The sequence below is a fragment of the Microcaecilia unicolor genome, chromosome 4 (genome assembly GCF_901765095.1).
Source record: "Microcaecilia unicolor chromosome 4, aMicUni1.1, whole genome shotgun sequence".
Taxonomy (NCBI): domain Eukaryota; kingdom Metazoa; phylum Chordata; class Amphibia; order Gymnophiona; family Siphonopidae; genus Microcaecilia; species Microcaecilia unicolor.
This window is the reverse complement of record NC_044034.1, coordinates 13,257,140-13,284,727: the sequence shown is the minus strand read 5'-3', so window position 1 is coordinate 13,284,727 and position 27,588 is coordinate 13,257,140. Positions and strand designations below refer to the sequence as shown.

At 45.4% G+C, this 27,588-nt stretch overlaps 2 protein-coding genes across 3 annotated transcripts in view; one reads left to right on the top strand and one right to left on the bottom strand.

Annotated features, from left to right (window-relative positions):
* The window catches only part of LOC115468205 (E3 ubiquitin-protein ligase TRIM39-like), a 1,720,076-nt gene that overhangs the window by 64,848 nt on the left and 1,627,640 nt on the right, over nt 1–27,588 (bottom strand). The gene's annotated exons all lie outside the window — the stretch shown is intronic.
* Nucleotides 19,047–27,588, top strand: part of LOC115468298 (E3 ubiquitin-protein ligase TRIM39-like) — a 47,582-nt gene continuing 39,040 nt past the window's right edge. For both annotated transcript variants that reach the window (XM_030199928.1, XM_030199929.1), the window contains exons 1-2: nt 19,047–19,460; nt 23,514–23,609. In XM_030199928.1, coding sequence (XP_030055788.1) covers nt 19,047–19,460; nt 23,514–23,609 — 510 coding nt within the window. The remainder of the gene's footprint in view (nt 19,461–23,513; nt 23,610–27,588) is intronic.

Genomic DNA, 27,588 nt, shown 5'->3' with positions numbered 1-27,588 from the left:
GATAATTTTCTGATCCTCTTCACAAAACAGCTTCCGTTTCTCTTCATGTTCCTCACACAAATCCTCCTCTTTGGGTCTCACTGAAGTCTGACTGAGCTTTTTCGCTATTTCTGTCACATTTGCCAGCTGCCTGTTAGGTCTCAGGTTTCTCTGCGGAGACATTGCCCTGCACTGGGGACAGGGGAAGTTTGTGTCCCTCCCCTCCCAGCTCCGAGTGATACAGGAACTGCAGAAGTTGTGTCCACAATCTGTAGTTACTGGATCTGTGAAATAATCCAGACAGATAGAACAAGAAGCTTCATTTGGCAGACTCTCAGCTGGGGTTGCTGCAGCCATGATTCTTATAGGAAATGATGAGAGCAGGAATTCAGTTTCTGTTTCACATTGTAACTTAAGTAGAGAGGTGTGGTAGCCGTGTTAGTCCACTCTTAAAGGTTTTATCAATAGAAATCAAACAAAATAAAACACGGAAAAGAAAATAAGATGATACCTTTTTTATTGGACATAATTTAATACATTTCTTGATTAGCTTTCGAAGGTTGCCCTTCTTCGTCAGGTCGGAAATAAGCAAATGTGCTAGCTGACAGTGTATGTAAGTGAAAACATTCAAGCATTACTATGACAGTCTGACAGGGTGGGAGGATGGGGGTGGGTCGGAGGTATGCATGGATACATCAAAGCATTTCATTTCATTGATAGTCTAACAGGATGGATGTGGGTAGAGTGATAAACAGAGAAATACAACTTTATGGTTTATAATGGGCTAGAAAACCCAGGTCCTTGTTAAGTCCTGTCTGTTGGGTGTCAAAATATTCAATCATTCTGACTTCAAAGGTCTTACATTCCTGTATTGTTTTAATGTTACCCTTCAGGATTCTTACTGTGAAATCATTGGTGCAGTGTTCTGGTCTTGTAAAGTGTTGGCCCACAGGGGTAGCAACCTGACTGGCACCGGCTCAGTGGCGTACCAAGGGGGGGGGGGCGGTGGGGGCGGTCTGCCCCGGGTGCACGCCGCTGGGTGGTGCCGCGGCGCACGCCTGTCAGCTGAGTTCGCTAACTTTGCTAACTTCACTGCAGCTCCCTCTGCCCCGGAACAGGTTACTTCCTGTTCCGGCCGGGGCAGAGGGAGCTGCAGCGAAGTTAGCGAACTCAGCTGACAGGCGCGCGCAGCGGCACCCCCCCCCCAGCGGCGTGCACCCGGGGGGGGTGGCATTTCGCCGGGGGGGGGGGGCCGCGCTGCACCTGGGGGGGGGGGCGCATCGGCGATCCGCCCCGGGCGTCATGCTGGCTAGGATCGCCACTGCACCGGCTATCTTCATGTGGTGTCTGTGCAGATTGAATCTTGTCTTAAGCATCTGGCCTGTTTCTCCAATATAGCATCCTTTGTTACATTTTTTACACTGAATGATATATACCACATTGGAAGATGAGCATGTGAAAGATTCCTTTATGTTGAATGTTTTTCCTTTGTGAATGACTGTGGGGTCCTGTGAAATGTTTTGGCATAGCTTGCAGCTGGATCTGTTACAGGGAAACGTGCCCTTTTCTTTTTCAGTCTGTGTTGGGAGCTACATCTGTGTGATAAGAAAATATGAAGCACTTCTTGTCCATAAACATCATAGAGTGAAGTCTGCCTTGAAGACTTGGGTTCGCTTGGACTTTTTTTGTCAGGCATCCCATAGCCCTCCCTGAGCTTTGCCACTAGGTATTGTCATGGAATGCTCTTATATTTACACTTAGATGCCATGGTGTGTTTTTTTGTTTTGTTTGCTTTTGTGTATCCTTTTATGTTGTATTTTGAAAACCTTAATAAAAATATGAAATATGAAAAAGAATCACAGTGGTTTTATAGGTTACAAACACTGAAGCCTTTGTAACATAATAACATAGTAGATGACGGCAGAAAAAGACCTGCACGGTCCAACCAGTCTGCCCAACAAGATAAACTCATATGTGCTAGTTTTTGTGTATACCTTACCTCGATTTGTACCTGTCTTTTTCAGGGCACAGACCATATAAGTCCGCCCAGTACTATCCCTGCCTCCCAACCACCAGCCCCGCCTCCTACCACCGGCTCTGGCACAGACCGTATAAGTCTGCCCAGCACTATCCCCGCCTCCCACCCACCAGCCCCGGCACAGACTGTATAAGTCTGTCCAGCTCTAGCTCTGCCTCCCAACCACCGGCTCTGCCACCCATTCTAGGCTAAGCTCCTGAGGATCCCTTCCTTCTGATCAGGATTCCTTTATGTTTAACCCACGCATGTTTGAATTCCGTTACCATTTTCATCTCCACCACCTCCCGCGGGAGGGCATTCCAAGCATCCACCACCCTCTCCGTGAAAAAATACTTCCTGATATTTTTCTTGAGTCTGCCCCCCTTCAATCTCATTTCATGCCCTCTCGTTCTACCGCCTTCCCATCTCCGGAAAAGGTTCGTTTGCAGATTAATACCTTTCAAATATTTGAACGTCTGTATCATGTCACCCCTGTTTCTCCTTTCCTCCAGGGTATACATGTTCAGGTCCGCAAGTCTCTCCTCATACGTCTTGTAACGTAAATCCCATACCATTCTCGTAGCTTTTCTTTGCACCGCTTCAATTCTTTTTACATCCTTTGCAAGATACGGCCTCCAAAACTGAAAACAATACTCCAGGTGGGGCCTCACCAATGACTTGTACAGGGGCATCAACACCTCTTTTCTTCTGCTGGTCACACCTCTCTCTATACAGCCTAGCAACCTTCTAGCTATGGCCACCGCCTTGTCGCACTGTTTCATCGCTTTCAGATCCTCAGATACTATCACCCCAAGATCCCTCTCCCCATTCGTACCTAGCAGACTCTCACCGCCTAACACATACATCTCCCGTGGATTTCTACTCCCTAAGTGCATAATCAAATAGAATGGTTTGCCTTTTTATGAATGCGCTAGCTGTGAGAAATTGTATTTGAAATGTGTGAAGAAACAGTGTACTTTAAGTACTAGATATTTTCCTATTTTAATTATGTCCTGAAGTGTATTTCTCCCATTTGGCCAGCAGGTGGTGTTTCTTTGCTGTAAACTTATTATAGGGAACTGAAAGTTCTGAATGCACAAGCTGGAAGCAAGCAGCAGTGTACTTTCAAATCTTGTTAACTGGGCTCTGATTGGCCCAGGAGCTCATTTCCTTTAGAGTGTACTGATTTTGCCTTCAGTCTTAGCCAGGAAGAAAGAGAGACAGATCTCTTTGCTGAGGCTCGGTGAATTATATGTCCTGATCTGCGCAGGTACTGTTTAGCCAGTATGCAAATGTTTAGTTAGTGTTATAACTGATCCATTTCACTTACCTGTTCTTGTTTGCCAATTGCACATTTTTGTCCACTGTTCCAAGTTCTGAGAATAAACACAATTGTTTGTTCGTTCTGCATGTCTGGACTGATAAAGAATCCTGGTGGTTTGTGTGTTGGGTCTGTGAGTGCTGTCTGGGAACTGTGGGACCACTGGGAGTATGGCCCCACCAAATCACTGGGGTTAAGTTGAGCACGGGAGACTAACCCAGAGGCGGTTGTGACTCAGTCAGTGGAAGGAGGGTGCAAGTGTAGAGCACAAGCGGTAGATGCAGTTGGACCTGAGCTGCGCTAGGGATAGACCCAGGCAGGTGGTTAGGCGTTTCATCACAATATTTACCTCTTATGATGTCAAGATATGCAACCTTATAAATAAGGAAGTAATGGTCATGGCGCATGTGTGGGCATTTAGCTTAAATAGCAGCACCATTTTGGAATGCAGCCAAAACGGAGCTGAATCCAGTCCTTTGAATTAGTAAGTAAGATGGTTATAAATAGTTAATTGTTCATTTGCAGCATGACAATAGAGTGTTTTCTGTCGCAGATTGCAGCAGACTGCAACGATGCCCGTATTGAATTGAGAGTCCTAATGAAGCTGCATAGATCAGTGCTACTTTTTGAATTTTTTGGATTATGTGAGGTTGCTTTTGGAAATGAAACGATAATGAAAAATATATAAAAGAATGAGATAAACTATTAATATCTGCATTTTGTAAAAATTTGAAAATAAGAGGCTCTTGAACCCATGATAGAACTGGAACCTAGAGATACAGACTCAAACTATAGAAAGTGTTGGTCTGTTTGGTTTCGGAGGTCCTTTTCCTCTTGAGAGAATCAATTCTTTCAAAGTGGTGGTGAGAGACTGCTTTACTGTTCATTTATAGATTAGACCTCTGGGATTGTTTCAGTCTGAAGTTTGGTCTTTTCATATCTCAATCTTATGTGGAGTAAAGCTGAATTTACACAGGAACACTTACCATCTCCTATTTCAGAGGTGTTAAGTGCTCTTTCTTCGCCGCCACAGCACACTGAGCAGAAGATTTCAACGTCTTAACGACGACTCCCAGATTCCTTTCTAGGCCCGTGACTCCTAACGCGAAACCTTGCATGACATAGCTGTAATTCGGGTTCCTTTTTTCCAGATGCATCACTTTGCACTTGTCAACATTGAACTTCAGCTGCCATTTAGATGCCCAATCTCCCAGTCTCCTGAGGTCCTCTTGTAGTCTTTCACAATCCTCCTGTGACTTGACGACCCTGAATAAATTTGTGTCATCTGCAAATTTAATTACCTCACTCCCATCTCTAGCCCCTGAGGGACCCCACTAACTACCCTTCTCCATTGAGAATAATGACCATTCAACTCTACTCCCTGCTTCCTATCTTTCAACCAGCTTTTAATTCACAGTAGTACACTACCTCCGATCTCATGCCCCTCCAGTTTCCTCTGGAGTCTTTCATGAGGCACTTTATCAAACGCCTTCTGAAAATCCAGATACACAATATCCACTGGCTCCCCTTTGTCCACATGTTTGTTCACCCCTTCAAAAAAATGCAGTAGATTGGTGAGGCAAGACTTCCCTTCACTAAATCCATGCTGACTTTGTCTCATCAGTCCATGCTTTTGAATGTGCTCTGTAATTTTATTATTAATAATAGCCTCTACCATTTTGCCCGGCATCAACGTCAGACTCACCGGTCTATAATTTCCCGGATCTCCTCTGGAACCTTTTAAAAAAATCGGCGTTACATTGGCCACCCTCCAATCTTCCAGTACCACTCCTGATTTTAGGGATAAATTGCATATTACTAACAGTAGCTCCACAACTTCATTTTTCCGTTCTATTAATACTCTGGGATGAATACCATCTGGTCCAGGAGATTTGCTACTCTTCAGTTTGCAGAACTGACCCATTACATCCTCCAAGTTTACAGAGAATTAATTTAGTTTCTCCGACTTGCCTGCTTCAAATACCCTTTCCAGCACCGGTGTCCCTCCCAAATCTTCCTCAGTGAAGACCGAAGCAAAGAATTCATTTAATCTCTCCGCTACGGCTTTGTCTTCCCTGATTGCCCCTTTAACACCACTGTCATCCAGCGGCCCAACCGATTCTTTAGCCAGCTTCCTGCTCTTAATGTACCTAAAAACTTTTTACTATGTGTTTTTGCTTCTAATGCTATCTTTTTTTTTTCAAAGTCCTTCTTAGCCCTCCTTATCTCCGCTTTGCATTTGGCTTGACATTCCTTCTTTTGTACCTTATTATTTTCAGTCTTTTCCCTTCTCCATTTTCTGAAGGATTGTTTTTTTAGCTCTAATAGCTTCCTTTAACTTACTGTTTAGCCACGCCGGCTGACGTTTGGTCTTCTTTCCTCTTTTTCTAATATGCGGAATATATTTGTCCTGGACTTCCAGGATGGCGTTTTTGAACAGCATCTGCGCCTGATGCAAGTTTTTTACCCTATCAACTGCTCCTCTCAGTCTTTTTTTTTCACTGTTCTTCTCATTTTATCGTAATCTCCTTTTCTAAAGTTAAACGCTAGTGTATTTGATTTCCTAAGTTCACTTACTTTGAAGCCAATATCAAAACTGATCAAATTATGATCACTGCCCCTTATCTGCAAATACTGAGTCCGAGAGGGAGAAGCTTGCTTGTTAACACCAGTTGAGAGCCCCAGAGGTTTGTTCGAGACTCCTGCTTAGCTAGGGACGGCGGGGAGGGAGGGTGAGGGGTAGGGATGGGGGGGGGGGATGGAGGGGGGATGGGGAACATCTGGTTTTGCACTTTGTAGTTCACTGGGTGCAGTGTTGGTATATTAGTTTGGGCGGATGGCGAGTTTTGATTGTTTTGTGATATGGTTACATAGTGAAATGTTTAAAGTTTCTGTACCACAGATTGGCGCATAAAAGAAACTGGCAGATACTTATTTTTGTATGGAAATAGCTTAAGTAACTGCGGGGGGGAAAGTATTCATACGCTACCCGTAAGTAGATAACGGGTACAGGTGCACAGTGTACAAGTAATGATGGTTCGCACAGAGGAAGAGTGTATAGGCAGGGGGCTATCAGACACAAGGCCCCTTTTGCCCTTTGCGATGTATTCTCTTGACTGTACTGGATATGGTGTCACAGGTCTTATTATGTAATAGCCATTTCCTTTTGTGTATAATGTTATATAAACCTCAATAAACAAATTTGAACAAATTATGATCACTGTTATCAAGCGGCCCCCGCACCGTTACCCGCCGCACCAGATCATGCGCTCCACAAAGGAATAAGTCTAGTATTTTTCCTTCTCTTGTCGGCTCCTGAACCAGCTGTTCCATGAAGCCGTCCTTGATTTCATCAAGAAATTTTACCTCCCTAGCGTGTACCGATGTTACATTAACCCAGTCTATATCCGGATAATTGAAATCACCCATTATTATTACATTGCCCATTTTATTTGCTTCCCTAATTTCCTTTAACATTACTGCGTCCGTCTGCTCGTCCTGGCCAAGCGAACGGTAGTACACTCCTATCACCATCCTTTTCCCCTTTTCACATGGAATTTCAATCCACAAAGATTCCAATAGGGGTTTTGTGTCTTGCAAAATTTGCAGTCTATCTGAGTCAAGGTTCTCATTAATGTACAGTGCTGCCCCTCCTCCAATCCTGTCCACCCTATCACTACAATATAATTTGTAGACTGGTATGACAGTGTCCCACTGGTTATCTTCCTTCCACCAGGTCCCAGAGATGCCTATAATATCCAATTTTTCATTGTGTGCAATGTATTCCAGCTAGGGGGCATGCAATGAAGTTACATAGTACATTTAAAACAAATTGGAGAAAATATTTCTTCACTCAACGTGTGATTAAATTCTGGAATTCGTTTCCAGAGAATGTAATAAAAGCAGTCAGCTTAGCGGGGTTAAAAAAAAGGTTTGGATAGCTTCCTAAAAGAAAAGTCCATAAGCTTGATGGACCTTTGGTCTGTCCTTGTATGGCAATACTTGTGACTTTTTTTTTAATGGTCTAAAAGGATAGATGCACTAAGTACAACAATGTCTAGGAAATGGCCATTTTCAAATAAGAAAGATATTTTTTTTCTGATTTGAAAATGGCCATTTTCATTACTTGATTTTTAGATGTTTTCAGTATCACGTCCAAAGTTGGATTTAGACATCATATCGAAAATGCCCCTCTATATTTCTCTGATTTTTGTTATGTGTTGTCCAATGCAGGACCTAAACCCTGTATTTTCTATAGAGATATGCATTCACTTTTCACGGTTTTGAGGAAAAATTGTTATAGCTGGAACCTAACTCCAATTTACCATAAGTACATTTTTTGGAATTTGCAAATTTGCTGTTTGCGATCTCTTTCGTGAACCATACCATCGCAAATGCCGAGAATGGACTGTACATCCAAATTTAAAGCAAAATTAATTTTGTAAACAACAGACTGGTCTCAGCCTCCATCTTCTGGAAAAATCCTGAAATTTAGAAACGGCTGGTGCAGTGGGCTGTGTTTCTTCTGGAATGGCATAACAACACTGGACCTGGGGGGTGGGGGTGGGGAGAAGAAGATGTGCTGGACCTGGGGTGAGGCAGATGAAGATATGATGGACCTGGGGGGAGAGGTCTAGGGTTGCCATATGGCTCCAGTGAAAAAGGAGGACACATTGATCCAGTCCAGGTTTTGCTTCCATTGAAAGCAATGGAAGTAGAACCCAGACTGGCTCAATCTTGTTATAAATAGCCCCCCCCCCCCCCCAGATAACCTGAGAACCTGTACCAAAATAGGACTCACAAAATCAGATTGATGATCCAAGGCTTAATTAATTAATTGTTCAAAAATCATCCTTGCTCTAAACTGTGAGACACACACACACACACACACACACACACTTCTATAATATTCTACAGATGTTATAGTTACATTTAAGTGTCCGAACCTACATTTTCTCATTGGACACTGATCACATGCCTGTCTTTGTTAGCTCGCCTGCTAGTATTCTGCTTAACAGGCTAGCATGTTGAATTTCCTAACACCCTCTCCTTTGCTTTCTTTGTTTCACTGTTATCTTGCAAATGTTAGTGTGGCCTTGGGCTGGTATAACCCCCCTTCCTGTCTCTCCTGTATGGTCTCATGCTACAGTTTATCTCAGCTCTGGCTGCATGTCTTTTAGCTATCCCTGAAGCTTGTCTGCCAGCAGTGTGTGGGCTTCTTACCCCCCTTCTCTCTCTGTCTCACACACACAGGTCCTTTGTTTAATGACTCCTAACTGCTTTTGACTCCTAACCCCTACTCACTTGCCCTGTCCTTTACCTCGCCTATTTTTTCCCTTACCCTTAATTGTTCTGTCTGTTTACCTGTCTTACCTAGATTGTAAGCTCTTTGAGCAGGGACTGTCTTTTTGTGTATGGTGTACTGTGCTGCGTATGCCTTGTAGCGCTATAGAAGTGATAAGTAGTAGTAGTAGTAATGTAGAAGCCTGCCCTTGCAGATCAGCAACGCGGCCGCGCAGACTTCTGTTTCTGTGAGTCTGACGTCCTGCACGTACGGGCAGAAACAGAAGCCTGCGTGGCCGCGTTGCTGATCTGCAAGGGCAGGCTTCTAGATGGAATGTTGCTAGTGGAGGAGTAGCCTAGTGGTTAGTGCAGTGGAACATGGGATGTTGTTACTATTTGAGATTCTGGAATGTTGCTATTACTTGAGATTCTACATGGAATGTTGCTACTATTGGAGATTCTAGATGGAATGTTGCTATTCCACTAGCAACATTCCATATTTAGATTGTAAGCTCTTTGAGCAGGGACTGTCTTTTTGTGTATGGTGTACTGCGCTGCGTATGCCTTGTAGCGCTATAGAAGTGATAAGTAGTAGTAGTAGTAGTAGTAATGTAGAAGCCTGCCCTTGCAGATCAGCAACGCGGCCGCGCAGGCTTCTGTTTCTGTGAGTCTGATGTCCTGCACGTACGGGCAGAAACAGAAGCCTGCGTGGCCGCGTTGCTGATCTGCAAGGGCAGGCTTCTAGATGGAATGTTGCTAGTGGAGGAGTAGCCTAGTGGTTAGTGCAGTGGAACATGGGATGTTGTTACTATTTGAGATTCTGGAATGTTGCTATTACTTGAGATTCTACATGGAATGTTGCTACTATTTGAGATTCTGGAATGTTGCTATTACTTGAGATTCTACATGGAATGTTGCTACTATTGGAGATTCTGTTGCTACTATTTGAGATTCTACATGGAATGTTGCTATTCCACTACCAACATTCCATTTTTAGATTGTGAGCTCTTTGAGCAGGGACTGTCTTTTTTGTGTTTGATGTACAGCAATGCATATGCCTTGTAGTGCTATACAAATGATAAATAGTAGTAGTAGTAGTAGTAATGATTCAGACAGCTATAATGTACTTCTTTCTGTTACAAAAGGGCTAGTTAGGGCCCAACTATAAATTCTACCAGCAACCATGTTATATGACCTGCTTTTTCTGGCGCCATTTGGTAACCCTAGGGAGGTGCACCTTTATTGGTATCAGTGCCGTAGCGAGGGCGACTGACACCCGGGGCGGGTCACCGCTGCCCCCCCAGGTACAGCACGGCGCCTCCCCCCTCGGCATGCACCCTCCCCTCCCCCCCGGAGCGCATTCTTCAATTAGGAAGCGAGGGGCGGGCGAGAGGGCCGATCTGCCCCCGAGTGCACGTCGCTGGGAGCTGCTGGGAGCTGGAAGTAACCTGTTCTGGGGCAGAGGGAGCAGGGAACCAGCGGAGCCGACACCCCCCCAGCGGCGTGCACCCGGGGCGGACCGCCCCCCCCTTCCTATGCCACTGATTGGTATTATATGGTCAGAGCTCTTTTTTTTTAAATTCAATATTTTGGGTGGAAGAACAGTGGATGGAAGATATTTGTATTACTCAGATTTTTAATTTCAGACCACGCAGGGGTTGTTGATATTCAAAGCAATTTAACCAGGCAAAAATGGCATCTGGACAGTTAAATTATTTGTTTGTGCTAACCACTAAATTTCAGCAGTGCTAGGGTGTCCCTAGAACCGGCCTCTCAAAATGACACAGTGATTACAGAGCAGTGTTGCCAGATGGAAAAAATTGTTCACGCCCAAAACCAGCCCCAAACCGCACAAAGTCAATTTGCATATGAATGGCATCATTAATAAATATTAATGAGTCGATTTGCATATGAATGACATCGTTAATACATATTAATTAGGCTATTTGCATACAAATGACATCATTAAGCCCGTCTCCACTGGCCGCGGCCGCAGGAAAACTGAGCCAACCCGCGGCCGATGGCCATGGGAAAAAACTGCGGTGGGCAAAAAAACTGCCGGCGGGGCAACAAAAAGCTGCCCAAAATCCCGCAACCCACACGTGGCATGAAAAAGTCGCAGCGGGTCGCGGAAAGGAGACCAATTGGGCAGGAAACCTGCAGCTCTGGCAACACTGTTACAGAGCTGCCAAGGGGTCCCAATTTTTGAGTGGGAGATTTTAGAACACGCCCCCAGCCTGCCTCACTTTGCATTGGCTCCACCCACTACACATGGCTCTGCCCCCTGGCACACCTGAAACCTGCGGCCATTTCAGAAAATATTTTATTTAATAGCCTAACACCCTTTTCAATGAGCTTTCAGAGGCCAAAACCTCCTGCCTCAGGTCAGTATAATGCTGTTATGGATCCTCTCCTGACCTGAGGAAGGAAGTGCTGGTCTCTGAAAGCTAATCAAAAATGTTTTTAAATCAGTGAAGCTATCACCTTATTTTCTATTTTGTGTTTTATTTGTATTTATTAAACTTTATTAACACAGCTACCACATTACTTTATCCTAAATTAAAAATAAAATTATTTTCTGTCCCTTTGTTGTCTGGCCATTTACTTTTTCTAATTGTGTTGCTCCCAGTCTCTTGATTCTGCTTTCCTTCGTCTTTCTCTTGCCAGGGTTTCCTGTCCATTCATCATTTTTCTCTCCTTTTTCTTTGTTTTCTTCAATATTTTTCTGCCTCTCTCTCTGTCCAGATTTAACTCATTCTTACTATCCATTCTTTAATTTCCTTCTTTTTACTTCATCTACCTATGGCTTTTCATCTTTTCCTCATCCTTGTTCTCCACGAGCCCCTTCCTTTTATTCTCCAGTCTTTCACTACTCTGTCCTCTCCCCCTTTCCATCCAGCAGCTCCCCTCTTTCTCTGCCCATCCTTCCAGTGTCTCCCCTCTTTCTTTCTGCATCCTTCCATCTAGCATCTCCTTTTTCTCCCTACCCTTCCATCCAGTGTCTTCCCTCTTTCTCTCCCCATCCTTCCACCCATCTACCCTCTCTCCTGATCCTTCCATCTAGTGTCTCTCTCTCTCCCCTCCTTCTATCCAGTGTCTCTCTATCCTTTTGTGTTCAGTGTCCCCTCTCTTTCTATCCACATCCTTCCAGTCTCTCCCCTTTCCTCTTTGCATCCTTTCATTCCATCTCCCCTCTTTCTCTCCCTATCCTTCTACCCAGTGTCTTCCCTCTTTCACTCCCCATCCTTCCACCCATCTACCCTCTCTCCTGATCCTTCCATCTAGTGTCTCTCTCTCTCTCTCCCCTCCTTCTATCCAGTGTTTCTCTATCTCTCTGTCCTTTTCTGTTCAGTGTCCCCTCTCTTTCTATCCACATCCTTCCAGTCTCTCCCCTTTCTCTCTGCATCCTTTCATCCATCTCCCCTCTTTCTCTCCCTATCCTTCTACCCAGTGTCTTCCCTCTTTCTCTCCTTCCTTATCCTTCCATCCAAAGTCTACCCCTCTCCCAATCCTTCCATCCAGTGTCTCTCTCTCTACCGTTTTCCATTCATTATGTCCCCCCTCTCTCCCCATCCTTCAATGTCTCTCCTGCTTCTCTCCCTACCCTTCCTTCCAGTGTCTCCCCTCTTTCTGCTCTCCGTCAGGATCCCCCCTTTCTCCCCATCTTCAGCAGCTTCTCTCTTTCTCCAGCCCTTCTCCATGTCCCCTCCTTCTCTCCCCATCTTCTCACTCTCTCCATTCTACCTGCCTCTCGCTCCCCCTTCCACCCGAAAACCATTTCCTGGCCACTGCTGCTTCTTCTGTTGAGCAGCAGCGGCCGTGACAAAAAAAAAAATAGAGCTAACAAACAAAAAAAATGTAAAACGCAAGCGCGGGGCCACAGGCAGCCTTCAAGCATGGGCTGTCATCTCTGCAACTGCTCCTCCTCCTCTTTCTGTCCCCGGAGCGGAGCAGGAAGTCGATGTCAACACTATGGTCCTGTGTAAGACACATTGAGCCTGCAACTAGGTGGGAAAATGTGGGATACAAATGTAACAAATAAATAAACAGGTGAATAGGAGTTAGGAGTTAAAAAACAGCCTCCAAAAGGTGGGCTTTTAGTACAGAGGTGGAGTTTGACGTACCAATGGTTCCCCCTCCTGCCCCTGTGATCACAATCCCCATCCGTCCCTCCCCCCCCCCAACATGCAGAAGGACCAGTCAAGCCTCCTCCCCCCTGCCCAGTCCCCAGGGATTCCTGGTATGAAGAGGCTGTGCACATCTGAATCTCTGTTCCATTTTGCACAAACTCACCCTCAACGTTCTGAAGACAGTGACGTCAGTGAAGCCAAGCCACTGACGTCACTTCCTTCAAAACGGTTCGAAGGTTCGTGGTGGTGAAGCCACCGAAATCGCTCCGTGCCCCGCCCTCGCATCAAACGTCATGACGTTGAGGGCGGAGCAATGGCAGAACAACGAAGGGGTTGGCAGGGAGGGGGGGATGTTGGGGAGGAAAACCTTGCTAGCGCCCGTTTCATTTCCTCAGAAACGGGCCTCTTTTACTAGTGATTATTAAAACAGAGGTGAGCTTGCACAGTGTTGTTTCTGCTGGCAGCCACTGACTTTGTGTCTCAATGAGCAGAATTCCAAAATTGCTTAGCCTCTTTTGGTTCAATTCTTCTGAACTTGCTCCCGATACATGCTTTCTCCAGATGTTCCTTATTGTTCTGTCCTTCTACAGCCTTGCACTAGTTTATAGTGTGACGCCAAAATGTGTTTAATGCTTTTACTGTTATTCTCACTGCAAAGATATGTGAGCATTGCATTGTGTGTAATGTACTTTCACAGGTACATAAATACATAAGTAATGCCACACTGGGAAAAGACCAAGGGTCCATCGAGCCCAGCATCCTATCCACGACAGTGGCCAATCCAGGCCAAGGGCACCTGGCGAGCTTCCCAAACATACAAACATTCTATACATGTTATTCCTGGAATTGTGGATTTTTCCCAAGTCCATTTAGTAGCGGTTTATGAACTTGTCCTTTAGGAAACTGTCTAACCCCTTTTTAAACCCTGCCAAGCTAACTGCCTTCACCACGTTCTCCGGCAACGAATTCCAGAGTTTAATTATGCGTTGGGTGAAGAAAACTTTTCTCCGATTTGTTTTAAATTTACTACAATGTAGTTTCATCGCATGCCCCCTAGTCCTAGTATTTTTGGAAAGCGTGAACAGACACTTCACATCCACCTGTTCCACACCACTCATTATTTTATATACCTCTATCATGTCTCCCCTCAGCCGTCTCTTCTCCAAGCTGAAAAGCCCCAGCCTCCTTAGTCTTTCTTGATAGGGAAGTCGTCCCATCCCCGCTATCATTTTAGTCGCCCTTCGCTGCACCTTTTCCAGTTCAACTATATCTTTCTTGAGATGCGGCGACCAGAATTGAACACAATACTCAAGGTGTGGTCGTACCATGGAGTGATATAACGGCATTATAACATCCTCACACCTGTTTTCCATACCTTTCCTAATAATACCCAACATTCTATTCGCTTTCCAAACCGCAGCAGCACACTGAGCAGAAGGTTTCAGTGTATTATCGACGACGACACCCAGATCCCTTTCTTGGTCCGTAACTCCTAACGTGGAACCTTGCATGACATAGCTATAATTCGGGTTCTTTTTTCCCACATGCATCATAAGTACATAAGTAATGCCACACTGGGAAAAGACCAAGGGTCCATCGAGCCCAGCATCCTGTCCACGACAATGGCCAAGGGCACCTGGCAAGCTTCCCAAATGTACAAACATTCTATACATGTTATTCCCGGAATTGTGGATTTTTCCCAAGTCCATTTAGTAGCGGTTTATGGACTTGTCCTTTAGGAAACCATCTAACCCCCTTTTAAACTAGGCCAAGCTAACCGCTTTCACCACGTTCTCTGGCAACGAATTCCAGAGTTTAATTACGCGTTGGATGAAGAAATGTTTTCTCCGATTTGTTTTAAATGTACTACACTGAAGTTTCATCACATGCCCCCTAGTCCTAGTATTTTTGGAAACTTCAGAAAATAAAGAGGCTTCAGGTGTGTGCTGGTGTGCCAAGGTTATACTATAAGATATTGAGACTTTACAGTTAACAAGTCTTAAGAGGCTTGACACTTATCCATGCCTTTTCTTGTGTAGAATCAGGAGTTCTATATTTCAAACAGCTGTGGAATGGATATGTATATACACATGAGAGCCAGCCTGGGACTAATCAGGGGGGGAAAGATGGGGACAGTGGTAGTTCTAGTAGTTACTGAGAGGCTGTGTGAGGCTCTATAGTTCAGATGAGGCCGGCTAATTCTCCAAATCGACACACTCTTGGTGACATAATATACCTGACTACAAAGCTGCTTATGACAGAACAATGGGTTTTAAAGCCTGTGATAATTGTTTTGATATGTTCCTGCAATGTATTTCTCTAGTTTGGCCAGCAGGTGGTGCATGTTTATATTTAAAGCTGTTACAGAGAAAAGACCTGCAGTGATGTGGCCAGCTATTTTTGGAAACTTGTCCTGGGCTCTGATTGGCCTGGAGTTTGAAGTTACCCAGGAGCTACTGGCTTTTGCTCCAGTTTCAGCCAGGGAGAAAAGATAGAGAGAGAGAGAGAGAGAGATCTTTACTGAAACCCTGCAAAAATATATTTGATAACTTGTGAGCAGCTATATGTCCTGATCTCCCCAGGTACTATTTAGACATTAAACAAATGTTTAGTTAGTATTATAATTGATCCATATTTCAGTTACTTGTTAATGTTTTGTGGATTGCAACTTTTCTGTTCATTGTTCTACTTTTTCAGACAATAAACAGTTTTAGTGTATTGACCCTGCTTGTCTGGACTGATTGAGAATCCTGGTAGTATGTGTGTTGGGTCTGTGAGTGCTTTCTGGGAGCTGTGGGACCACTGGGAGTGTGGCCTCCAGTAACCTAGAAATCACTGGGGATAATTTGAGAGTGGGAGACTCACCCAGAGGTGGTTGGGACCTATCAGTAGGAGGAGGGTGCTAGTGTAGAGCACAAGCAGCTGATGCAAGCGATAGACCCTCTAAGTGGCTACGGAGTAGCCCCATATGGGTGGCTATGCATTTCGTGACACTGCTTATGTAGACTTTTTCAAATAGTATCTTACTTAGGCCATACTTGAATCTTGAACAACAAAATGATTGTAATTAAATAATTTCTCTAAGTTTTGAACAACGTTCCTGCACAGAATTTCTGTGACATGGTGGTCTGAGACCTGATTGGCTAGTGGAGGTCAGCTAGTGACTAAGAGTCATCATCTTCCTCAGCAATAGCTTGGGAGTAGGAAGAGGGAATGAAGACACCCAAGAGTGAAGACCTGTGTGAGAGAGTTCTGACAGTGTGATAGGATTTCTGAGCCAAAAGTGGTTGAAAGTTAGTTTTTCTCCAAGTGTTTAAGTACTGAGTAAAGGTAAAGTGAGCTGGAAGTGAAAGGAGTGGGATTTGTTCAAGAAAAATCTGAAAACTGATTTCTTATTACTTGTGTGCTTTTTCGAATGCTTTGCAATAATTAAGACTGTGTGAAACAGAATTATGTAGGATTGGAAAATTATAATTTCTTTTATCAGCTAGAAAGCCCCAGTACTCCCTGTGTGCTAGCTAGGGTTGTCCCTGATGTTAGACAGGAAGAAAGTTTCTCTTATTGATTTGCTTTAAAGTGAAAGGCAGCAGGTTCCAAAGCTGGAAGAGAAGAACCTGAGCTCCAACGGTCAAGCAAGGTGAAGAAAAGAAGCGCAAAGAAAGACCAAAGTAAAGATCAGTGGCGTTCCTGGGGGGGGGGGGTGCGGTCCGCCCCGGGTGCACGCCGCCGGGGGGGTGCCGCCTGTCCTCCGTTGTGCCATGCTTCTTCTCTGCCCTGGAACAAGTTACTTCCTGTTCCGGGGCAGAGAAGAAGCATGGAACAACGGAGGACAGGCGCGCGCGGCCCCCCCCTCGGCGGTGTGCACCCGGTGGGGGGGGGGTTCCTTCGCGGGGGTGTCCTTTCGCCAGGGGGGAACCGCGCTGCATCGGGGGGGGGCGCTGCACCCGGGGGGCGGGGCACATCAGCGATCCGCCCCGGGTGCCAGTCCCCCTAGGAACGCCACTGGTAATGATAAGCCTGCGCTACCACCTACAGAAATAAATGACATTGAGAAATCAATTAGTTTAGTCAAATTTACCGTTTATAGAGACTGGTTCTGGGTGTCTACACCTGAAAAACATAGATCACAAAGAATCAAATCTTAAGACACACAATACAAAAGAAAGTTATAGCTATAGAGTAAGAGAAAGAAAATAAGATAATTTAGTCAATACTGATCTGATAGTTTCACTGTTGTTCCAGAGCATTATTATTGTACCTGTTAAAGAGATTATAACTTCTTGGCTGTTTGGGGCCCTTATCTGAAAAGTCTAAGCCAGAGAGGTCGAAGTTTGCTCTTAAATGAAGGATAAAACCATAGACTACACTGAATAACTCCCAGGTCGAGAGGGGGGTGGGGGGAAGGGAGGGAGAGGGAGGGGAAGGATAAGTGGGATAAGAGCAATAAATAAAAGGCTGTACCACAAAATGCATAAATGACATATGTTTATTAACGAATGGTTGTATAATTAGCTTGAGATATGTTAAGGGTTAACTGCAGAGCCTTGTGTGGCTGTGTTTATATTTGTTGCAAATCTAATAAAAACCGTTTAAATATAAAAAAAAAAAAAAAAAAGAGATTATAACTGCTGGTTAATTTTCCACAACAAGAATTCTTTGAATATATGCTTATACAACAAAAGAACCAATTTTGTTAACAACGCCATGTTTACTACACCCCAAATTGGGTTTAAAGTTTTTTAAAAAGTAACTTATACTTACCATCTGTCTGGTTACTGGGTCTTATTCACGCAAGATTGTATTAGTGACATTGTACATGTTTTATTAATGTTTTACAAATATGTCTTTTACTGTGATACATTTATATGTCTTTTAAATCTATATAGACTCCTGAAAAAGGCACCATCAGTGCCGGAACAGGGTACCTTGTAGAGTTTTTTCTCAAATAAATTATATTTCACATATTGGACGTCTCTGGTCTGCTTTTTGAAGAACCTGGTTCTGTTCCCACTCCTGTTCTTGCTCCTGAGGCTTTCTTCAGATTTCTACCTCCAACCATTGATACAGCTCTCAGAATTACGGAGTCTCTGTGCCCTGGGGCAACACTTCTGAACATCTGACTGTGAGTAAATTATCTGTATTTATTCAATAAAGGAAATTTCAGAAAATAAAGAGGCTTCAGGTATGTGCTGGTGTGCCAAGGTTATACTTCAAGATATTGAGACTACAGTTAACAAGTCTTAAGAGGATTGACACTGAGAAATTACGGGCTAAGACCCCTTCATTAAATCCAGCATGGCCCTTTCCAGAACCTCACCCTCTCTTCTCCCTTATGGATCAGAACCTCACACTGTCTTCATGCAACCTTCTCTGTGGACCAGCTCCTCAACTCTCTTCACCCCACCCCACATGGTCTTGCACCTCATCCTCACTTCACATCCTCCTCTCCACTTATTCCAGACCCTCACCCTCTTTTCATAGCACTCCTTCTGTGCTCCAGGCCCTCATCCTCTCTTCCCACCCTCCCGTAGGGGGTAGGGAATGGAAGATGCAACGAATTGTGCTGGTAGTAAAATGCTGCTATGACTGCAGAAGTTTGGCAGCAACGGCAGTGGTTGAAAATATTAAGTGAGATTAAATAAAAATGCCAACAACAATTAAGCACGACAACGTGGTTGCAGCAGCTCATATCCGCTCCACTCTCCGGCTCCCTCCCCTCCCTCCACCCTCCATCCCCCATCCTGGACTTACAAAAGGGCGCAGGCCACGTGGAGGAGCTGCGGTCAGGAGGGGGGGGGCAAGGGGGCACAGATACTTTCACTGGCACTGTGGAATGAGAGAGAGAGAGAGAGAGAGAGAGCATGCACAGAAAAGGTGCACAAATCAAATTTCATGGATGTCAGCTCCCTCGCCCTCCTATTGGTCCAATTAGGACCAATAGGAGAGAGGGAAGCTCAGGGACTGCTGCAGCTGCACAGACTAGCGTCTAGCGGTGCTTCTTAAAACGCGGCTACGGGGGCAGTGAAAAAGCACCCAACCCGCGGCCAAGGGCTAAAAAGCACCCAAAAACCTGCAACCCGTGGCTTTCTCAGAAATCCCAAGGGTGGTTAGTGTAAACAGCCCAATTTGGCAGTATTCTCACCAACATGGCAACTTTAGAGACAGCAAGGAGGGCAGACAGCCCTGGTGTCTTCAAATTACATAAAGTCCCTGACAAAAGTACTACATCGGAGAGACACTCCCCTATTTTCAAACTCACTACAAGTTACAATGTGAAACAGGAACTGAATTCTTGCTCTAATTTCCTGTAAGAATCATGGCTGCTACAACCCCAGCTGAGAGTTTGCAAGATGAAGCTTCTTGTTCTATGTGTCTGGATTATTTTACAGATCCGGTGATGACAGACTGTGGACACAACTTCTGCCGCTCCTGTATCACTCAGACCTGGAAGGGGAGAGACACAGACTTCCCCTGTCCCCAGTGCAGGGCAATGTCTCTGCAGGCAAACCTCAGACCTAACAGGCAGCTGGCAAATATGACAGAAATAGCGAAAAAGCTCAGTCAGACTTCAGTGAGACCCAAAGAGGAGAATCTGTGTGAGAAGCACGAAGAGAAACTGAAGCTGTTTTGTGAAGAGGATCTGAGAGTAATCTGTCATATTTGTAGGGAGTCCAGAGATCACAGATCTCACACCGTGATCCCTATAGAGGAGGCTGCGCAGGAATACAAGGTGCGTGTATTTAATGAAATTACTGAAAATAGGAATTGATTTAGCAGAGTTTGAAACATGAGCAGTAAGATCAATCATCAAAACTTGAACCCTGGCTGCTGTCTATTTGGGCATCTTTCATATACATTCAGGGGTCAATATTCAGCCCGTGAGTTGTGGCTCCCAGAAGGAATACAGGTATTGCCAATACTCCATGCTGTACCCGAGTACCTAAACAGGTAAAGTTATGGCACCTTGTGTGTGGTGCAGTTTACCTGGTTAGGGGGAAAGGGAATGGAACTTGATACACCACCTTTCTGCGCCTTTTACAACTATGTTCAAAGTGGTTTACATAGTATATACAGGTACTTATTTGTACCTGGGGCAATGGAGGGTTAAGTGACTTGCCCAGAATCACAAGGAGCTGCAGTGGGAATTGGACCCAGTTCCCCAGGACCAAAGTCCACTGCACTAACCACTAGGCTACTCCCCCACTCATTCCACCAATAAGAGCCAACCTCATCAGTGATGTCACAGTGGCTTGATTGTCTGATACTTAGCTCACTTCTGATATTGTGATGTCATAAGGGAAATGGGACTTGATATACCGCCTTTCTGAGGTTTTTGCAACTACATTCAAAGTGGTTTACATAGTATATACAGGTACTTATTTTTAACTGGGGCAATGGAGGGCTAAGTGACTTCCCCAGAGTCACAAGGAGCTGCAGTGGGCATCAAACCAAGTTCCCCAGAATCAAAGTCTGCTGCACTAACCACTATGTTACTCCTCCACTGCATATGTGCCACTGGAACTGAATATCACTGGTGCCCACATATCTCCCAGTTCCACCCTGACTCTGGTCCCGAATCACCCCTCCTCTGCCTGGACACAGCTGTGGAGGTCTCTGCCAGGGGCGTAACCACAGGCAGGCATGGACGGGCCCAGGCCCAGTCACTTTCCCTCCAGGCCCGCCCAGCCAACGTCCGCCCCGCTCCGGGTGTCAGCAGGTGGGGGGGGGGGGTGCTCTGCTGGCACTGCAGTCCCCACCTGCCTAACAGCTCCATGATCGATGAGCAGACGACCCTCATCTTCCATCTGGCACCGAGCCTTAAAAAAAAACGAAGAAACACCTCACGTCTGCTGTGCGCTGCTGTAAAGCAAGCAGCAAATCGCTTCATCGCGTCGGCCCTTCCTTCACTGTGTCCCGCCCTCTGATGTAACTTCCTATTTCCGTGAGGGCGGGACACAGTGAAGGAAGGGCCGACACGACGAGACAATTTGGTGCTTGCTTTACAGCAGCACACAGCAGACGCGAGGCGTTTCTCCGTTTTTTTTAAAGGCTCGGTGCCAGGTGGAAGACGAGGGTCGTCTGCTCGTCGATCAAGGAGCTGGTAGGCAGGTGGGGACTGGGTCGTGCAGGGGGGCTCAGATGGGAGAAGGGGACTGGGTCTGAGAAGGGAGCAGGAGGGAGAATGGGGCCATGCCTGGGGCAGGTGGGAGAATGGGTCTCGGGCTGAAAAGGGGGGGGGGCTAATGCAAGGCATGTGGATGAAGGGAACTGGGAACTGAAAAGGACAATAGGTGGGATAAGGGGGCTAAAACTGTGCGGACTGGAGGCTGAAGAGGGGAAAGGGAGAAGTGGCTGGGGGCTGAAGCTCTGGACTGGTGGGAGAAAAGTACTGGGGTTGAAACTGGGGACTGGTGGGATAGTGGGGCTGAAACTGGGGGCTAAATAGGAGGGGCAGGTGGGAGATGTGTGCTGGGACTGGAACTAGGGGCAGGTGGGACAATGGGGCTGGAACTGGGGGCCGAAAAGAAGGGGCAGCGAGAGGGAGGGCAGACCCTGGATGGATGGGAAAGGGAGGGCAAATGGTGGATTGAAGGGGCAGAAAGAAAGGGCAGACACTGGATGGCAGAGAAAGAATGAAGACAGATGCTGGGTGGAAGGAAGACAGTGAAAAGAAGATGAGGAAAGCAGAAACCAGAGACAACAAACTGTAAATAAAATCTATATTTTTATTCTTTTGCTTTAGGATAAAGTAGTATTGTAGCTGTGTTAATAAATGTTTATAATAGAACATGTACACAAGGTAATCTTTTTATTGAACTAATTTTAATACATTTTGACTAACTTTCAGAGAACAAAACTCCCTTCCTCAGGTCAAGATAGGATACTGTAACAGCACTATACTGTATTGACCTGAGGAAGGAGGTTTTGGCCTCTGAAAGCTAAATGTATTAGTCCAATAAAATGGTATTATTTTATTTTCTATATTTGTTTTATTTCTATTTGTTAATTTGTAAAGTGGTGATTGATTCTTGTTAGTTTTTTCAAATTTACATCTGTAATCTTTATATTTTGCACAGTACTAGGGGACAGTTTCTGTTTCTGTGGTGTTGCATTGTATGCAGAGTCTGGCATCGGGGGTTCAGTTTAATTTTTGTCTAAATAGAAAGTTTATGATTACTTATTCTATAGTGGATTCGTGTGTTTGTGAAAAAGACATGGCTTTCAATTGGCATTGACTGTGCAGGATTGACAAATTGAATTGATGTTCTAGTGCTCACTGTAGTGTTTAAGATGCTTTCCTTTTCCTTGTGTGACTTGTACAAATTACTGCTTATGGTATGGTAGAATTGCTCTATAGGTCCTGAGTGTTTTGTATTCTCGGTATGCCTAGTACTGGATTTTGGAGGGGGGTGTTAAAAAAGGACCAGCCCCGGGTGTCAACTACCCTAGGTGCACCACTGCTTTGATCGCTGTCGCTGCTTTTTCTCCCGCGGCTGATGCCAAACTATGGGGGAGGGGGAAGGGCAGGGTTTTGGGGGCAGTCCTGCATTTCTGACCACCCCATTGTTATGGGACTTGCAGCACTGATTTCCATGGGCAGAATCAGGCTCTGCAAATCCCACACTGATTTGGGTTATAAAGTTTAAATCAGGACTGCACAAAATCTCAAGCCTGGAACTGGGTAATTTGCCATCTCTGTGATTTCTAATTTTTGGTGTTTTATTCTGCAATTTGTAAAGGGTGGTCTGTGTTCGGCATGTGACCGATGTAAAAGATTCTGTGTGCATGTAGTTCGTGTGGGGATCTATATGAGTCTGACTTGTCTGGCTTTTTAAATGGGAATGTCTGTTTCAGAATTTACCTGTTTTATGAATACAGCTTAATCAGGCATTTGCATTTGTTACAAAGCAAAGTTTGAAGGATGACTAGGGGGCATGCGATGAAACTACAGTGTAGTAAATTTAGAACAAATCAGAGAAAATTTTTCTTTACCCAATGTATAATTAAACTCTGGAATTCGTTGCCGGAGAAAGTGGTGAAGGCGGTTAGCTTAGCAGAGTTTAAAAAGGGGTTGGACGGTTTCCTAAAGGACAAGTCCATAAACCGCTACTAAATGGACTTGGGAAAAATCCACAATCCCAGGAATAACATGTATAGAATGTTTGTACGTTTGGGAAGCTTGCCAGGTGCCCTTGGCCTGGATTGGCCGCTGTCGTGGACAGGATGCTGGGCTCGATGGACCCTTGGTCTTTTCCCAGTATGGCATTACTTATGTACTTATGATATGTGCCATTTTGACATGTTTGCCTTATAGCAGTCATATTTGGTCAAGTTTAAGATATGGGATAAAATCACTATATTTAAAAATGTCGGTGTTCCATGAACCAGACTGTTCACTTAGAAATCCATCATCAAGTGCACTCTAAGGCATTATTAAGGAGTATCCCAAGAAACACTACTCACACCTAGTGCCCACCCATATTAGCTCTGGGCCCACCCAAAATGTCAGGTCTGGCTACGCCACTGGACTCTCTGCCAAAATCCAGGAGCAAAGTCCGATTAAGGGCTGCTGAATATTGGATCATGGTCAGTTCAGCACAATTTAACCCAGGCAGGAACCTACCCTGCCTGGTTATATCACTTTGAATATTGACCTCTCAGAATTCAATTATCTTAAAGAAATGATCTCAAGTTAAAGGAACATCTCACATTTACTGTCGAGTCTGAAATTGTGGTTATAGAAATAATCACATGCTAATCAAGGATGTTTTAATATTCACAGGAAAAGCTTAAAATGCACCTGGAGCCTCTGAGAAAGAACCTGGAAGATCTTCTGAAGTTTCAATCTACTGAGGGGAAGAAAGCTGCGGATCTGAGGGTGGGTGTCTATGTGTCTCTTTCTGATCCAGTTTCTGCAGGGTTTTTGTTCCTCTCATTACATCAGTCCCCTGAATCACCTGAATAACAGAATAATAGAATTCAATCTACCTCATTACTTATAGTATTGGTTCCTTATTGCAGAGAGGTAATGTGGTGTAGGCAGCAAAGTGGGAAAGGAGCAAAGGGCTCAGGCTTGAGGGAGTCCAGCAGTGTAGAGTGGGGGTCTTTGGGGCTGTTGTGGTGCCAGGAAGGATGGCTGCAGGGCTTAGTGCACCAGGGTCTGTTAGGTGGCAGGAATTGGAGCAGTAGCATGGTCATGGGAACCTGTGCATGCCTGAAAGGGTCTCTGGTGTGGGGAAGCAGAGTGAGAGGTAGGCAGGTGCCTGAAAAAGAGAAAGTAGGAAGTTCTAGACCCACTGGGGAAAACATTGGCCTGATTCGGGGCCATGCTGGGCTCCAAAGTGTGGCAGCTGGCTGGCCGTGTTGGAGTGAGCCTGGGAAACCAATTTGAGTACCAGTGGGCCCAAAGCAGGAGCCCCAACAAACCCAGAATTCTGTGCATTGGTGCATTCATGTTCGTTTATTTTTTTTTATTTATTAGGATTTATTTACTGCCTTTTTGACGGCGGTGTACAGTAAGAATGAGATTGCGGGACCACACAGGGCTCAAAAAGAAACTAACGTGGTAACATGGGCATAATCGAACGGCACCGGCCATCTCGGATGACGGCGCCGTGAAGGGGCGGAGCCAACCGTATTTTTGAAAAAGATGGCCGGCCATCTTTTTTTTCATTACTACGGTTGGGGCCAGCCAAATGTCAGAGGTGGCCGAGTTTGAGAGGGCCGACCTCGGTTTTTGCCCGTAATGGAAACCGAAGCCGGCCATCTCAAACTCGGCCAAATCCAAGGCATTTGGTTGTGGGAGGAGCCAGGATTCATAGTGTACTGGTCCCCCTCACATGCCAGGACACCAACCGGGCACCCTAGGGGGCACTGCAGTGGACTTCAATAATTGCTCCCAGGTCCATAGCTCCCTTCGCTTGGGTGCTGAGTCCCCCAAATCCCCCCCAAAACCCACTCCCCGCAACTCTACACCACTACCATAGCCCTTATGGGTGAAAGGGGGCACCTACATGTAGGTACAGAGATATAGTAGAATTGGAAAAGGTGCAGCGAAGGGCGACTAAAATGATAGCAGGGATGGGACGACTTCCCTATGAAGAAAGACTAAGGAGGCTAGGGCTATACAGCTTGGAGAAGAGACGGCTGAGGGGAGACATGATAGAGGTATATAAAATAATGAGTGGAGTGGAACAGGTGGATGTGAAGCGTCTGTTCACGCTTTCCAAAAATACTAGGACTAGGGGGCATGCGATGAAACTACAGTGTAGTAAATTTAAAACAAATCGGAGAACATTTTTCTTCACCCAACGTGTAATTAAACTCTGGAATTCGTTGCCGGAGAAAGTGGTGAAGGCGGTTAGCTTAGCAGAGTTTAAAAAGGGGCTGGACGGATTCCTAAAGGACAAGTCCATAAACCGCTACTAAACGGACTTGGAAAAATCCAAAATTCCAGGAATAACATGTATAGAATGTTTGTACGTTTGGGAAGCTTGCCAGGTACCCTTGGCCTGGATTGGCCGCTGTCGTGGACAGGATGCTGGGCTCGATGGACCCTTGGTCTTTTCCCAGTATGGCATTACTTATGTACTTATGTTATGTACTTATGTTTTGGAGGGCTCCCATTTACCACCACAAATGTAACAGGTAGGGGGGATGGGCTTGGGTCCACCTGCCTAAAGTCCACTGCACCCACCAAAAACTGTTCCAGGGACATGGATCCAGGAAATGGATCCTCAGAAGCTTAGCTGAAATTGGGTGGCGGAGCAGGTGGGGAGAAGAGGGGTTGGTGGTTGGGAGGCGAGGATAGGGGAGGACAGACTTATACGGTCTGTACCAGAGCCGGTGATGGGAGGCGGGACTGGTGGTTGGGAGGCGGGAAATACTGCTGGGCAGACTTATATGGTCTGTGCCCTGAAAAGGACAGGTACAAATTCAAGGTAAGGTATACACATATGAGTTTGTCTTGGGCAGACTGGATGGACCATGCAGGTCTTTTTCTGCCGTCATCTACTATGTTACTATGCTACTATGTGACCTGCATACTGCTGTCAGGGAGCTGGGTATGACATTTGAGGCTGGCATAAAGGCTGGCAAAAATTGTTTCAAATTTTTTTTTAGGGTGGGAGGGGGTTGGTGACCACTGGGGGAGTACGGGGAGGTCATCCCTGATTCCCTCTGGTGGTCATCTGGTGAGTTGGGGAAAGTTATTGAGGCTTGGTCCAAAAAATAAAAAAGGACCAAGTCATGCCAGCCAAATGCTCATTACAGCTGGCTTTCTTTTTTCCATTATGGGCTGAAGCCGCCCATCTGTTAACCATGCCCATGCCCGCTCATGTCCTGCCTACGGTATGCCGCCGACATGCCCCCTTTGACTTTCGCTGGCTCCGCGACTGCAGTTGAAACCAGCCAAAATCGGCTTTTGATTATCCCGATTTGGCTGGTTTCAGGAGATGGCCGGCCATCTCCCGATTTGTGTCGGAAGATGGCCGGCGATCTCCTTCGAAAATAAGCTGGATAGTAACATAGTAGGTGATGGCAGAAAAAGACCTGTACGGTCCATCCAGTCTGTCCAACAAGATGAGCTCATATGCTCTACTTTATATGTATACCTGACCTTGATTTGTACCTACCATTTTCAGGGCACAGACAGTAGAAGTCTGCCCAGTACTAGCCCTGCCTCCCAACCCTTAGCCCCACCACCCAACCACTGGTGCTGCTACCCAATCTCTGCTAAGCTTCTGAGGGTCCATTCCTTCTGAACAGGATTCCTTAATGTTTATCCCACGCATTTTTGAATTCCATTACCGTTTTCATCTCCATCACCTCCCGCGGGAGGGCATTCCAAGCATCCACCACTCTCTCCGTGAAAAAAATACTTCCTGACATTTTTCCTTATTCTGCCCCCCTTCAATATCATTTCATGTCCTCTAGTTCTACCACCTTCCCATCTCCGGAAAAGGTTCGTTGCAGATTAATACCTTTCAAATATTTGAACAGCTGTATCATATCACCCGTTTCTCCAGGGTATACATGTTCAGGCCAGCAAGTGTCTCCTTTAGATTTTTTTTGTTTTGTTGTTACATTTGTACCTCATGCTTTCCCACTCATGGCAGGCTCAATGCGGCTTACATGGGGCAATGGAGGGTTAAGTGACTTGCCCAGAGTCACAAGGAGCTGCCTGTGCCGGGAATCAAACTCAGTTTCTCAGGACCAAAGTCCATCACCCTAACCACTAGGCCACTCCTCCACTACAAGTTGTTCATACACACTCTCTTCCATGAACGGTGCTATATCCACTTCATTCTCATATGTACTTTTGCGAGTCAATCGTGGTCCTTCTCCAGGATTTTCTTCTGTGAAAACAGAACAAAAGTATTTGTTTAGCAAATTTGCCTTTTCTTCATCATTATCTACATAGCGGTTCGCAGCGTCTTTCAGTCTCACGATTCCCTTATTAGTCTTCCTCCTTTCACTAATATACCTGAAGAAATTTTTGGCACCCCTCCTTACCTTTCTAGCCATTTGTTCTTCCGCTTGCGCTTTCGCCAGACGTCTCTCTCTCTTGGCTTCTTTCAGTTTCATCTGGTATTCCTCCATGTGTTCCTTTTCTTGAGTTTTTCTGTATTTCTGGAACACCAACTCTTTAGCCTTTATTTTCTCAGCCACTTGCTTGGAGAACCATATCGGTTTCCTTTTTTGCTTGCTTTTATTTACTCTCCTTACATAAAGGTTTGTGGCCATATTTATAGCTTCTTTCAGCCTGGACCACTGTCCTTCCCATTCTCATATGTCCTCCCAGTCCATCAGCTCCTTACTCCGGTATTCCCCCATCTTACTAAAGTCAGCATGCTTGA